The 13,373-nt window shown below is 43.6% G+C and overlaps 1 protein-coding gene across 9 annotated transcripts in view; it reads right to left on the reverse strand.

Annotated features, from left to right (window-relative positions):
• Nucleotides 1-12,399, reverse strand: part of LOC142771973 (DDB1- and CUL4-associated factor 1-like) — a 149,023-nt gene extending 136,624 nt beyond the window's left edge. For 8 of the 9 annotated variants that reach the window (XM_075874008.1, XM_075874007.1, XM_075874006.1 and 5 more), the window contains exons 1-5: nt 12,030-12,399; nt 5,314-5,535; nt 4,038-4,114; nt 617-690; nt 1-108 (exon numbers count right to left, since the gene is read on the reverse strand). In XM_075874008.1, the coding sequence (XP_075730123.1) occupies nt 1-108; nt 617-690; nt 4,038-4,114; nt 5,314-5,504 (450 nt within the window). In that variant the 5' untranslated portion in view covers nt 5,505-5,535; nt 12,030-12,399. The remainder of the gene's footprint in view (nt 109-616; nt 691-4,037; nt 4,115-5,313; nt 5,536-12,029) is intronic. The other variant, XM_075874009.1, reaches the window with a different exon arrangement.
• Nucleotides 12,400-13,373: the final 974 nt, after the last annotated feature.

A 13,373-nucleotide genomic window follows, 5' to 3' on the forward strand; every position in this document is an offset into this window, starting at 1 on the left:
CTGAAAGACAACGGACGTTTCCAGTCCCGGCAGAATGTCCAGGAGGAGACGGCAGGCTATGGTGCTCAGGTTGCCACCCTCGCGGCTCAGCACGTAATGGTTGACCAACTGCGGGAGAAATGCAAGTGAACACGTGTGTAGCTGTACACAGCATGCATATGTGGTATCCAGCATAGCACACTCAAATACTGGCATCACAGGGGCACTACTGATCATGAGTAAGGATCAAATTTCTTGATCACAATCAATCACGGTTTCCACAACACAATTCAAACTAATCTGCACAAAGTTTGGCACAAAGGTCAGTCAAGCAAAGAGTCTTGACCTAATTAAAATTACTAAACGTGTTTTGTCCGGTTCTCATAGGAGACCCTCTTAAAGATCCTCATTTCCAGCCTACCTCTGAAGATTTTCCACCATCCATATGCTGATAAAATTTCGTTGTTCATAAAGTTGAACTTTAACAGTTGCCATGTAGCAGCACCGATTCAAATGTGCCCATCTGATGGAAGATAAGGTGCCCAGAAATACCAACACAATTTAATTTCAAGATCGCTTATTCTTTCCTTTACAGGCCCATTTTAATGCCTCCGCACATGGAGGGGAGCACGCTTACCCTGTTCATGAATTCATCATTCTTGAAGAGTGCCTTGAGTAGATGGCCTAGGGTGCAGTCGGGGTGGGCGCGGCCTGTAAGCAACAACAACAACAAAAAAAAAAAACAGTTACCACTTCAATGTGTATTAAGGAGAGTGGCAATACAGTTGAACCCCTTTATAAGAGACACTGATGTAAGAGACAAATGGGCATAAGAGAGACTAATGCGCCTACTGTAAATGGGTTGGTAAAAAAATGCATACAAGGTAGCCCGTATATAAGAGAGATATACTATAAAAGACAAGAACTGCTGCCCGAAGCATGCCTCTTATAAAGGGCTTCAACTGCATAATAATAATAATATTATTAATAGTAATATAATAATATTAATTGCCCACTTCACAATAAAATAATACAAGTATCGGGCCTGCCAAAGCCAAATGCTTGAGCAGCAGGGCCTGGCAGCAGCAAAAAACAGCCATCGAAGTAATACATTTGCTTTTATAAAATACAATAATAATAATAATAAAAATAATAATAATAATAATAATAATAATAATATCACATATGTATGTACTCACTCCTGCGATGTCATGCAATGCAATATGACAGTACATCCCATTCAGCAGCAGTGGCTACGTTTGTGTAGGCTTTCTTATGCTACATCTAAAGCTCAACACACTGAAACCCCATAAATACATACCTGCTGGGGACAGCGGCATAACTATGCTCTAAATGTACTACGCATTAACCATGAGCTACAAATTTGCATCTTCGGACATGCACCATCGTCGCCAAAAAAAAAAAAAAATGTATGCTGCGCCACAGGAAATACTGCATGAAGTGCCCACCTCAAGGTCATTTCCTTGAACACAGGTCCCCTGCGGACCCGCATCAGTATTCTACCACTGAGCCACGCCAGTGAGGCCTTTTCTTTCTTTTTAACAAACCACAGAAAAGATACCGACTCTTGCACAACCACCACATAGCACGTGGTGGCGGCGCCAAGGAGCATTTCAAAACTAGCGCAAGGTCCTGGATACGCAGCCTTGTATAGTGACAGAATGGACACAATCAGCCGTCCGTGATACAGTTGTTCTCCAATCTGCTTCCAAGAAAAGTGGTACGGTTGCAGAGAGCCAAATTGTTTACTGCATGGCTAGCTGTGTGTGCTTGTTCAGCACACACCGTGTCTGCCCATACACTTGCTGTAGAGTACGGCTACTCCGCTTCAGGCCATATACAGATGTGCCGAGTGGCTTGCTGGGTTAATGCGGTGACGATTAGCTTTTTGCAAGCAATGCGCTCTCTGCAATGCTCTAGCGGTCCTAGCTGGCAGCGGACGAAGGAGCATTTGCGCAGTCGCTGAATAAAAGCGTGCAGCATGGTTACAACAGCACTACACTTGTTGTACGGAGCGCATGTTGGCATTATACAGAAAGGTTTCTCGGTGCCCACGATCTGCCAGGCTGAACTCCGCGTCAACGAGCTGCTTGCATTTCTGTAGAGCGGTACGCACTTGAACACGGTCCCGCACAATGAAGCGGCAGCAATCGACGGCCCAGCCGTCGATTGCTGCCGCAATGTAAAAAATTACAGAAGCTCAGGGATGAAAAGAGGGTGGGCAAAAGGGTTAAGGTTTTACTTTGTCATGTTGCAGAGCTAAAAGTATGCAACTTGCATGGAAACTAATTATATATTTGAAATCAGCATAAAAAGTTCTATAAACAGCTCAAGTTTCATTGCTATAAGGTGAATACTAAAAAAAAAAAAGTGTCTTCGAGTAGCATCTCCCCTTAAAGTGACGCTACGGCACACGCGTGTCCGAAAACATAGCCGGGGATTCGCATACTGTGATAAGGCTTACCGTGACGATAAGTCATACTGGTGCGTTTGTCGGTGGTCACCACCTCACTTTTGTTTTCCAGATGAATACTCGCATCGCTACAGCTGCACGGAAGTCTGACCTCAACTGATTGGCTGACCTCCCCACTTATCAACATGACGGAAAACCGTTCACAGCGTATTGTGGCGTCTGCAAGTTCAGGGGCGCACTGAAATTTTCTGGCGCAATATGTTATCGCGGTACACAAATAGGTAAGCACTAACCGGTAGATATAAGACGAACACTACGCCTTAAGCAATCTGCGAACGCATTAGTCTCTGTGAGACTCCATTGGAATTCGTTGCAACTATGTCTTAACCGTTGGTATGCTTAAAGCAGATACATACTAAAGAGGCTTGACTGTATAATAAACACCGGTATAACAGATCATGGTTAAAACAAAGAGAACAATAGCCTTGCCACTGATACAGTGTTAATATACATTTACACTTGAACCTTGTTATAGGAGACATACACAGGGAAGCAATTCTTGTACCTTTTATAAGATGTCTTTTATAAGCTGGGTACCTGTATGCATTTTCTTATCGAACCCCTATTCCAACGTAGACACCCTGGTGTCTCATATATTCAAATGTCTATTAAATCAGAGTCTCTTATGAAGGGCTTCGAATGAAAAATGAATGTTCAGATATAACTAAGTATTTCTGCGGCAGGAGCAACATTTCCATACACTCAGACCCTGATATAACGAACCCAGATGTAACAAAATATTGGTAATAACAAAGTAAATTAGGAATAGTCTTGCAATAGCTGTAGTGTTAGGAATATACTTTTATAACGATTTTTCGGATATAGTGAGGTTATTTTCGTGTAAGATGCAGCTTTATTATAATGAGGTTAGAGAGCAGTGTTTCTTCTGCCTTCATAAGAGCAAGATACATTGCTCTTTGGATTAGATCAATTATCTGCATAGTCCATATGTCCTGACTTGACCTAATTGCAGGAGCGTAGGCAGAAATTTTCTTTTCGGGGAGGGTGGGTGGGGGGTGGGATTTTTTTAATTTTAAGGGGGGGGGGGGGGGGGTCAGTGTGCTACCCCCTGGCAATGCCACTGTCTCGATGTGATGCGCATGACAAACCGATTGCTTTCGGGAAGAGACCGTGATATTCTAAAGCCCTTCAATGTGCCGAATTCCCGAACCAATATCAAAAGTTTTATTTTCCTCGTGCCAAATAAATGCAATGAAAGAGTGATTTCACACACATTTTGAGCTTACAACTTCATTTTCTTTATGTAAAAATGGAACACAATTTGCTGAAGAATAATTAATTATTTAATTATATGCTAGTTAGGATTATTTAGTGAAGCTCACACAAAACACTGCATTCCTTCATTTTGTTTTTCGGAATGTAATGTCAAGTGCCTTGAAATTATAATCAGTGACTTTGACACGTTTGGAGACAGTGCGGCATAATTCACATCTTAAAGAGATATGCAAACAAAAAATAATAAAAGTGTGCATGCCAATATCGATACATGAGAAAAAACTCCACACTAAAGACTTCGAATGCAAATCGCTGGCTGCCCACTTACTAGGATGTCGATCGTCAAAAGGGTCTGGGTCCATCTTGAGGTACGCTTCAGTCTCCTTCTCGACGAGCTCCGCGATGCTGCAGAGATAAAAACAACACACATATTGGCTTTTCTGGGAGATGGACAAATTAAATGTTTCCCTCAGTACTGTTTCATTTTTTTTTTGGACGCAAACATGAAATTCAAAAACGAGAAATGACGAGTTCTAGAGCAAATCTGTAACTCTGTCTTTAATACTAGGTTTGCCAATGCAAACGTCTGCAGAAAATAAATTAAATAAATAAATCTTGTATTCCCATTCACCAACTTATCATTTTTAGTTTCGACACAAGGCTGAAGCAACTAATGCGATAGCAACACATTGGACTATTATGCGAAGCTAGGCTAGGAGATTTAGCAACCATACGAAATGTACTGAACATGGTCGATTGTACTTGAATTGACAGTAATGCAGTAACCACAGTATCAAAATAGGTGTTGTGAATTGTGACTGCGTGACGCAACGTCTGACAGGAGGCGAAGTCTCATCGAGAAATGTGACAAGCCATTGGTTTTCACGTCGAAGTACATTAACGTTGATGCTCCAGTGACTATCACCGGCACATCCTATAGGCACACCGCACCGAAGTTGTGCAGCAAAAGTTCATGACATCAGTCCACAGGGCTCCTGGTGAGATGTACACTGTTGTGACGACAAAGCCGTAGGGTGTAACGGCACAAGCGTCACTACCACTAATCTGGGGCAGCGAGTTGGGTTTGTTCCTCTAAAGTGATAGTGCTCGTAACAGTTTTTGTAGACGAATCCAGGCCACACCAAGACTATTCAAATTCACTTCAGCATGAATATAAAATTCCCAAAATCTAGAAGTATTTGAAATGAATGAATTGACATATTTCACCACATCATACCGTGCCTGAAAAGGGGGTTACCCGGCAGCATGGGGCTGCAATGTACAGAAACCACCTAATCAGGGGAAGTGCACACTGCCGTGTGGACACAGCTAGTTAAATAGCCTTCCGAATCAATGGCCCTTCAGGATGAAATGGCACTTGTCAATTATTTCAAATCAAAATGCCAAATTCAAATCAAACCCAAAGCTTTTGAACTTGAAGGCTGTGGGTTCAGATCCTAAAGACACAAATGATGATTTTCATTCGCTTTAACTTCTTTCAGGTTGTGTCAAAATAATTACACTGCCAATAGTATTTCCTATGCTCTCTTCGGCTGAAGTGTCTATTGGCTTCTTTAGCTGTAAGTGGTTAAGACGAAACATACCTCGTCAGCACGGGAATGGGGTCAGCCCCAGTGCCATTCTGGGACTCCCACTGCTCCAGCAGCCGGAAGAGCTCAGACACGGAGTCCAAAGTTCGGATGGAGTCGGTCGAGGATACTCCGCCGCTGCCCACACCACTAGAAGCAGAAGCAGCAGCGGGAGCTGCTGCGGCTGCAGGTGCCGCCGGCTCCATGGCTAGGGTGGGTAACCCAAGCCACTGGACACTGGAAAGGGCACGGGAGAGGGAAATATGGGCAGACTGTCAAGTCAAGGCAGAAAGCACACCTCAAACATGGCATGACAAAAATGACGCATTTTACATATTCTTCTCTTACATGGGCACAAGAAGTGACTGACAATAGTTTATTAAGGCCTTGAAATCTTGAGTGAAGCTTTTTTTTTTTGCTGACCTGCCACATGTATTAACTTGACTACATTTCACCTAATGACGATAATAGGAGTGACTTTTGAAACCAGAAGTTTCGGGGGAGTAAAATTAATAAAAATAAAAATAAGACTAAACCATGCATTTTAACAACATGCACTATAATTCTGCTAATTAAAAAAACAGCATAATAGGCAGTTATAGTCTAACGCAAGCGTGATAGCAGAGGTTAAAGGAATAGAGTTACCCTGCCGAATACGTTCAATGCAGGCAGCGTGTTATAGTATATCAGGATAGCATTTACGTGCTCAAGCTTTGATGGTGGCGCACCTAGCAAAGGATGAACGCATTAAAACAACTAACTGAAAATTCTCGCCCTATATCCCAGTGCACAGCAATATTCTTTTTAGTAATAACAAAAATACACAAATATGAACTACGCACCAAAACACAAATTTTCATGCTGCACACTTGTTTACACCGATCTTCTAGTTTGGCCTAGGGAAGTTTGAAATGGGAAGCTGTCTAAAAAAAATCACAGCATATCCAGGGAGTGAATGATGATGAGTGGGGCGAAGCGTCCGTCAGCCCGTCTGTGCTTTCGCCCGTCCGTTCGTTTTTGCTTCTGTCCGTCTGTGCGACCATCCATGCGTCCATCCATGCATCCGTCCATCCATCCGTCCAAGCGTCTATCCATCCGTCCGTCTGATAGTCTGTCTGTCCGCCCGTCCGTCCAAATACTTAGTGAACAGTCCAAGTACCGCCATCTCCCATCTTGCATCCCCTGTGACACATACCCACTCTAAAGTGGGTATGTGCCACCGGTGGCTACGTACTACTACATATATACAAGGGACGGACAGACCCACGCCTTATATTAAGGAGCTTTGCCCCTAAAACTAGGCTAAGTTATTCATAATGCTCGGTCGTCATAGCTACTTGAACTCAAGCAAAGCCATTATGCACAGTCGTTAGCTGCAAAAGAGGTGGATCTGCGTCAACTAAGGCAAACTTCAGTTAAAAGCGGGCGTTCAAACTGCCATCATGTTTTACGTACACTGCGTAGACCACGCAAACTTGGTAACGCTAAACCTGAAGAATAGTGTACGTACGGTACACACTATGGGTCTTTTAGCGTACTGCGTATGCGCATTTCGATCTCGCTATTGCGACAAGCCTGCGAAACTAGAACTGTCTAATGATGCCATAGAGTTTCCCCCTGTGGAAGCGATGGTGTAGAGGCACCGAAGAAAAATGAAAAAAAAATGTCTGTGCCACGCGCATTTCATGTACTCTTCCTGCCAATGATAGCGAGGCAACCACAATTCATTAAAAAAACGGTCTCTTTGGGTTTGAGGACATGCAGGTCACAACAAGTTCATTAGGACACCGCTTCTAATTTCACTGTTCATAGTTCCGACGACAACCAAAAATATAAATACTCAAGGCGTGTTCTAAGAGAAAGCAGCCTTCTCCGCAAATAAAGACATACAATTTTTAGAGAAAAATGTCTCTACAAGGTCCCCCCATGCAACGTGCACAGTTTTCAGGCAGTAAGTTGTAGCAACACAGTGTCACGAAAATTTGACATTTACCTTACAAGAAAAAAAGCTATCTCAAATTCACATGTAGAAACTGTAGGGCTGTAGCTCCACGCAGACTGCCTCCGAAAGACACAGACAGAAAGAAAACAGAAGGAAAACGTTTAAAGGAGTACTGACACAATATTTTGTACGAGAGTCAACTTGTGGGATATGTATGTGCCCACACATACATAATCTACAAAATGTTGCCAAATAGTACGTCCAAGAACATATTTAGTGATCCTAGTGGCACTCTTTCCTAGCAGACCTTCTCAAGAGAAAGAGGGGCGAAGCAGTGATGGAAGCGACATTTTGCTTTTCGAAGCAGACTCTGGAGCAGAAAAAAATGGTGTTTTGTTGCAGGCTCAAGTGTCTTTGGAGCAGATGCATGTTTTTAACGACTCCTGAACTCTAAAACATCACTTCGCATCTAATAAATATTTATATTTATCATTAAACATGCTGTATGCTAGTATATACCTAGTATACAAGCAATAGAGTTGGCATAAATCATGGGCCGAGGGGAGGGGAGGTCAAGAGAGTCGGGATTTTTCTGGTGTGGCTGTGGATGACACCCCTTGCAAGTGTCCCACTTGAGATTTAGCTTTAGCATGTGATATAATTAACAGTCAAGTATAGAGCAATCAACTTTTTAAAAGGCTTTTTATATTTTACTACGTACCTGTGGTAAATGCCCTTCAGCTGCGTCAACTATGGAAATCGAAAAAAAGGTGAAAAAAAGACACTGAATAGAACAATGCAATTGCTCAAGCTTGGACCCCATGCTATTATTTTTAATTTTATTTGCAAGCATGATTCAATTCCGACATAAATAAAAATACATCTCCGATTAAAAATAAGAATTGGGCACAATAGCCTGATATGTGTCACCCCTTGAGATTTTTCTGGATTTACACCCCTGAGTAGCATACCAAGATGATAGTTTATACAGCATCCTTTTTGCTTCACTTAGGCTCACGGGATGGTCCCATGGTTCGACTTCATTTTTTTTTTTTTTTTAGTTTTCCAACATCCTTTCCGAGCATGCTTGGAGCAGTTACTAGCAAATATTGCACTTTGTAGCAGCATGAAGCAGCATTTCTCTTTTGGAGCAGTTTGGAGCTATTGGAGCAGCACTTCCATCACTGGGGGAAGGCTTGGGCAAAAGCTGATGTCCTCGCCTTTGCGGCGCATTTTGGTGGGGTCACGTATTTTAATGTCTCAAAGGGAACTGTAGTAGCACCCGAGAAGCGCTTATTGAAAGGAGCTGTGAACGTGATGGTTGTGTGCACGCACTTTTGTGTGCTCAAATAGCAGCTACGTTTACCTGAAAAGCCCTCTGGGCATAGCCTCACTTCTTGCTCTCTGAAACAAACTGCGAGTGAGCGCTATAAAACCATTTCCAAATAATTGACCATCACAAGCTAATGAAAATGAGCTTTCTAGCCGTGATAAGTAGAAGGTTAGCTTACTATTGCAAGACAATAAATTGGCCTCATATCTGCATGTTTCTGCAAATGTCGCCGAAAGACGGTAGTCTTGCGTGTGAAGAGAGTGAGCAAGACATTTATTTGATGTTCTGCGCAAGAAAATCGGTGAGTGGTATTCTGGAGGCGCTGCGTTAGAGTGCCTCGAGTGTGCAGCGGAGGCGAACGAGTGCATCAAGTCACGTCACACGTGAGACATGAGCGCCATCTGGCAGTTTTCTTAAAAAACAAAGCACATGGCTATGAGACGGGTGTGCGTGCCCATCTCAGAGGCGAAAAGGCGTAGAACGCAAGGCAAAGGGCCGGTGCCACCACCGTGTCGTCTTGGCAAAGCGTTGGAAACAGTCCCCGTTCCGTGCAAGCGTTGCATGGTCAGCAGAGTGTGATAAGCGCTATGGTCCTTAAAATTACTTATGTATGCCTTTTCTAGTAAAAGACGCACATGCAGATAATATACGTGTTGTTATAGTGTCCCAGACAAGCACAATTATTGCTTTTTAATTGACAATTGCACAAGCATGAACGTTCAATCCTGAGCAACATTTGTGGGCTCTGGATGAGATCGGCTGTTTCAAGTTAAGAGTGGACAAACAGACAAATGTACAGACAGACAAAAATTTTTGTGTCGAAGGTCCCCAAGAAAGACTATCATCTTTAAAAACAATATGCAAAGTTACTGCATCAGCGCTCCTTTTTTTTTTTTTTTTTGAAGACACCATGAATTACTTTTCCGCACTGGTGAGCAAAAAACATCCTGCGAAAAGTGGATACAGCTATGATTCGAAACTTAACTGTATTGGGCATGTTATCAGAATTGGTACTATAGTGAGATGACCCACAAGCAACAGTACGTGCAAAATGTAGAAATAGACTAACATAAAATATCAACATTTTTCTGCACTTCAGACTTGCTTAAAAACATCTCTGTATACTGGAGATCTGACAGGAAGAATAAACTCAAAAATTGTGCCTGTGCCCATTAAAAGAGCAAAGTAATTTTGCCAGTTCTTAAGCCTTCTCAAAGGAATCAAATGAGCTCTTCAAGTAGTACTGACAAAAAAATGTTCGGTTCTTATGCATCAAATGAAAACCTAAGACCTAAGGGTGCCTAGAAAATGTAACCCTAAGCAAGGGTGCACCCTGAAATATATGCCAACTTCACAACACAATATGAGCTTCTTTTCATGTGCTCACGCAAGATATCGTCAGGTTTCCACAGACACTCCGCACCGTTGCACTGCTGGTGACGCACAAGTGGCCATTTTGAATGTTTAGATGACTCAAAAGTGGCTATATTGGAAGTTTTGCTACCTGATATTATCACAAGTAGCGAGACTGCTGCGTGAAGCCACCAGGATTAGCATCATAGCCCAACGTACGGCCAGTGTCGATGACTGTATGTACGCCATAAAAAAATTTACTTTAATATCAAAATTAGATCCGTATTTGCCAAGCTTCACACTTGCTCAGAGTCATCTGTGTAAGACAGATTTGTACGGTGGGGTAAACGCACCTTCCAAAAATGGTGTCAGTACCCCTTAAGCTTAGCACACAGACTGCACAACATCACAGATATTGTTGTCGTAAAAGTGATCAACATGAAGTGGTAGAACTTCTTCCCTGGCTACATATTGTCGAGACGTGAAGACAGAGGTCGTATTTGAAGACGCTGAGAAAACAGCAGCGGGTCGGTCTTTTTATTAGCCGTGCGCGCGAGAGAGTTTCTCGTCTTTCTCGTTGCGTTCTGCATAAAAGCGTGAAGATGCGCTGTCGCCTTCGTCTTTTTCCCGGGACGCACGTGACAATATTCATCCTAGCAGGCCAACTTAGCTAAACTGTTTGTTAACTTAAACATTTTTAACAGCAAATCACTCAGACACTGCAACTGCCAACATGCCTTGACCTGTCTGCGGCTGGTATTTTGTATCTCTTCAGAGGGCACATACACGTGTTAATCTGCGTTACTTGTTTAAAATTGATTTGAACACGTGAAGATTGCACACCAACGGCGTTACATGCGTTAATATACATCTGTGTAGCTTCTTACAGACCCTTAAAGACACAATCATTGTGAAACGTGCTTTCTCAAAGCGGTTACAACACACCGTCAAATATCTCGGTAATAGTAACTGAAACTACAGACACACAGCATACCCAATTATTCCAGTAAGAGCCGCTAACTGCGACCTATGGTCAGTTCACCGCTGTAAACATCGCATACGGCAGCAGAAACGAATCCGATTAGTTGGAAGTCGTCTGACCTTCGATTAAGACAACTTAGCGGCAAAAGTGTTTTAAAATGATCTTCAATTTATAAAATCGCGATTCCATCTGGTTTCCGCGACTAAGTTGGCGATAAGGAACAGCTCCCTCACGTACTGTACACTGAAATAGGCTAGCGGCGAGATAAACAACAAATTGCGCGCCGAAACGAAGATAGGATACGGCCCGACTGATTCTGCCGATCTAAATTTGTGTAAAGTGCGTTCCTATGTACGCGGGTGCATTTGCATTTCCATCAAACCGAAATGCGGACGTACCCACGCCTTCGCTATTGAAAACGTTCTGAGCATGACGCTTTACAATCGTTGTAGGACGAAAAGTTGTACGCCGTCTTGGCCTAACGGAAAGTTGCCGTTGTTCATCAAGGGCTCGCGAACGAAATCACTCGACTGAGGGTTCAAAGTTGAGCGAGTTTCAAAACCGAAGAAAACGCGCAAACGTTCGGCGGACCCACAGGTTGCTAGACAGGGCGATTCACACCTGAGGATTCTGTTTATCGCAATCTTGTTTACCTTACGCCACTACACCGGCCGCAATCGTCCTGCATTTGGTTCAAAAAGGGCCGGTTGTGATGCGACATACAAGTCAAGGGCGATTCAAACCGAATACTTCTGAAATTAGGATCGAGAGCTTACCTGAATGAATGAGCGCGGGTGGGAACGAATCAGCTGACGGATGTAACTTGGAAAAGAGTTGGTAACAGTTGGATTAGCAGTTGCTCGGCTTAGCTAGACGCGCGCGGCGAGAAGGCGTTGTCAAATGGGTTGCAGCAGGCGGTAGTGTCACGGTGAAACAACGGCAATAAACAAGTTCGCCGGACGGCGCCAGGAGTTAACCCTAGCGCATCGGTGCGCCCCGAAGTCGCGAGGTCTTCTGCTGGCGCCCTCCGAAGATGCACGGACCGTCTGCAAGCGCGCGACACGGCTTCGCCTGACCAAGAGAGTACGTCTGTCTACGCGAACAACGGAGTCTATACTCACCCGGCTTGGTGGTAAATGGAGTGGCCGGCTGTTTCTTTTTCGAGAAGACGACGAAGAAATGCACGTTCACGCACAACGCGAGCCGAGGACTCACAGTCGATGCCACGTGCTTCCAGGCGCCGCAAGCAGTAGGCACTACACGAGCTGGCTCAGTGGCGTGACGAGCGTGTAACGTTGATCCTCGTAGCGTAGCGGAGCTTCTCGAAGTGCCGTGGCAACGCGGTACGCGCACAGGATGCGTCTCCTCGAGATGGCGTACGCCGACACCGGACCGGCTCGACACAGAATACGCCTTGTTTTTTCTTGTTTGCGTCGCAGAACGCGAGGCGGCGGAGCCGCCATGATGACTTTTGCGCGCCTGTTCGTCCGTTCGTCTCGCATTTCGTCACCTGCCTTTCTCTTTTGTTTTTTGTTTCCAATAACAAAAACTGCTCTTAATCAAAGGCTTAAATTGTGTTCACGGTTTCTTCTTATCAATATTAACAGGTTAAGCGATTTGTTTTAGAAAACCACAAATTCCAGAAAAAAAGCGCTGTTCCTTTAAAATTTCGGAAGATGGCGCTCAACTACCAGCGGTAATTTTGAATATTTAAAACAGTGGCCTGGCCGAGGAGGGCACTGGCATTCGGTAATCAACCCGATAAAAACAATCTCATCTAAAGTTCAGGACAAAAAACAAAATTGTGTCGATCCTTCTGCAGAAAAAAAAAGGAGAACGTCGTTATGCGTTATCTAGAACGAAATAACTGGCGTCATGTCATTTGTTCACTTCGAAGATGCATGTTTGAACAGCCAAGATGTGCTTATATTTTGGGGGCTTGGAGCGGCCAGTTTTCACACCTTCTAAATATAGCCGCCCTACTTAGGTAGAATTTGGTGCGTTTACAATCGTTTTAGCTGTCAGATGAGCAGGAAAACCCGTAATGTAGACTCTGAATGCGGTCCAGCTGATAAGTATTTTCCCGTTAGAGACAGCGCGATAAATGAATGCAAGGACAGTTGCTGTCGCCTGTACTTTTTTTTTCGCGCCATTTTAAAGATAAAAAGAAAACTGTTGTCACTTCAATTTAACAGTTAGCGGGGTTCGATTTGTGGCTGGTCGAGCAACTTGTGTCCCGGAAAAATTTCATTGAACCGGGAGAACCATACAATAAAAAAAAATGAAGCACCCTTAACCTTCACGTTTAAGAGTTGAAAGTGATAGCGACATCCAACCCCTAGTGCGCCCTTCAACCGCTAAGTGAATATTTATATGTTTTGTTCACAGCACAGGAAAATGAGAATGGTAGACTTAGCCGATGCCAGGCACAAGCGGTCACTTTTTATATACGTGGTTTCCCAGCT

Source organism: Rhipicephalus microplus, chromosome 9, assembly GCF_043290135.1.
Source record: "Rhipicephalus microplus isolate Deutch F79 chromosome 9, USDA_Rmic, whole genome shotgun sequence".
NCBI lineage: Eukaryota > Metazoa > Arthropoda > Arachnida > Ixodida > Ixodidae > Rhipicephalus > Rhipicephalus microplus.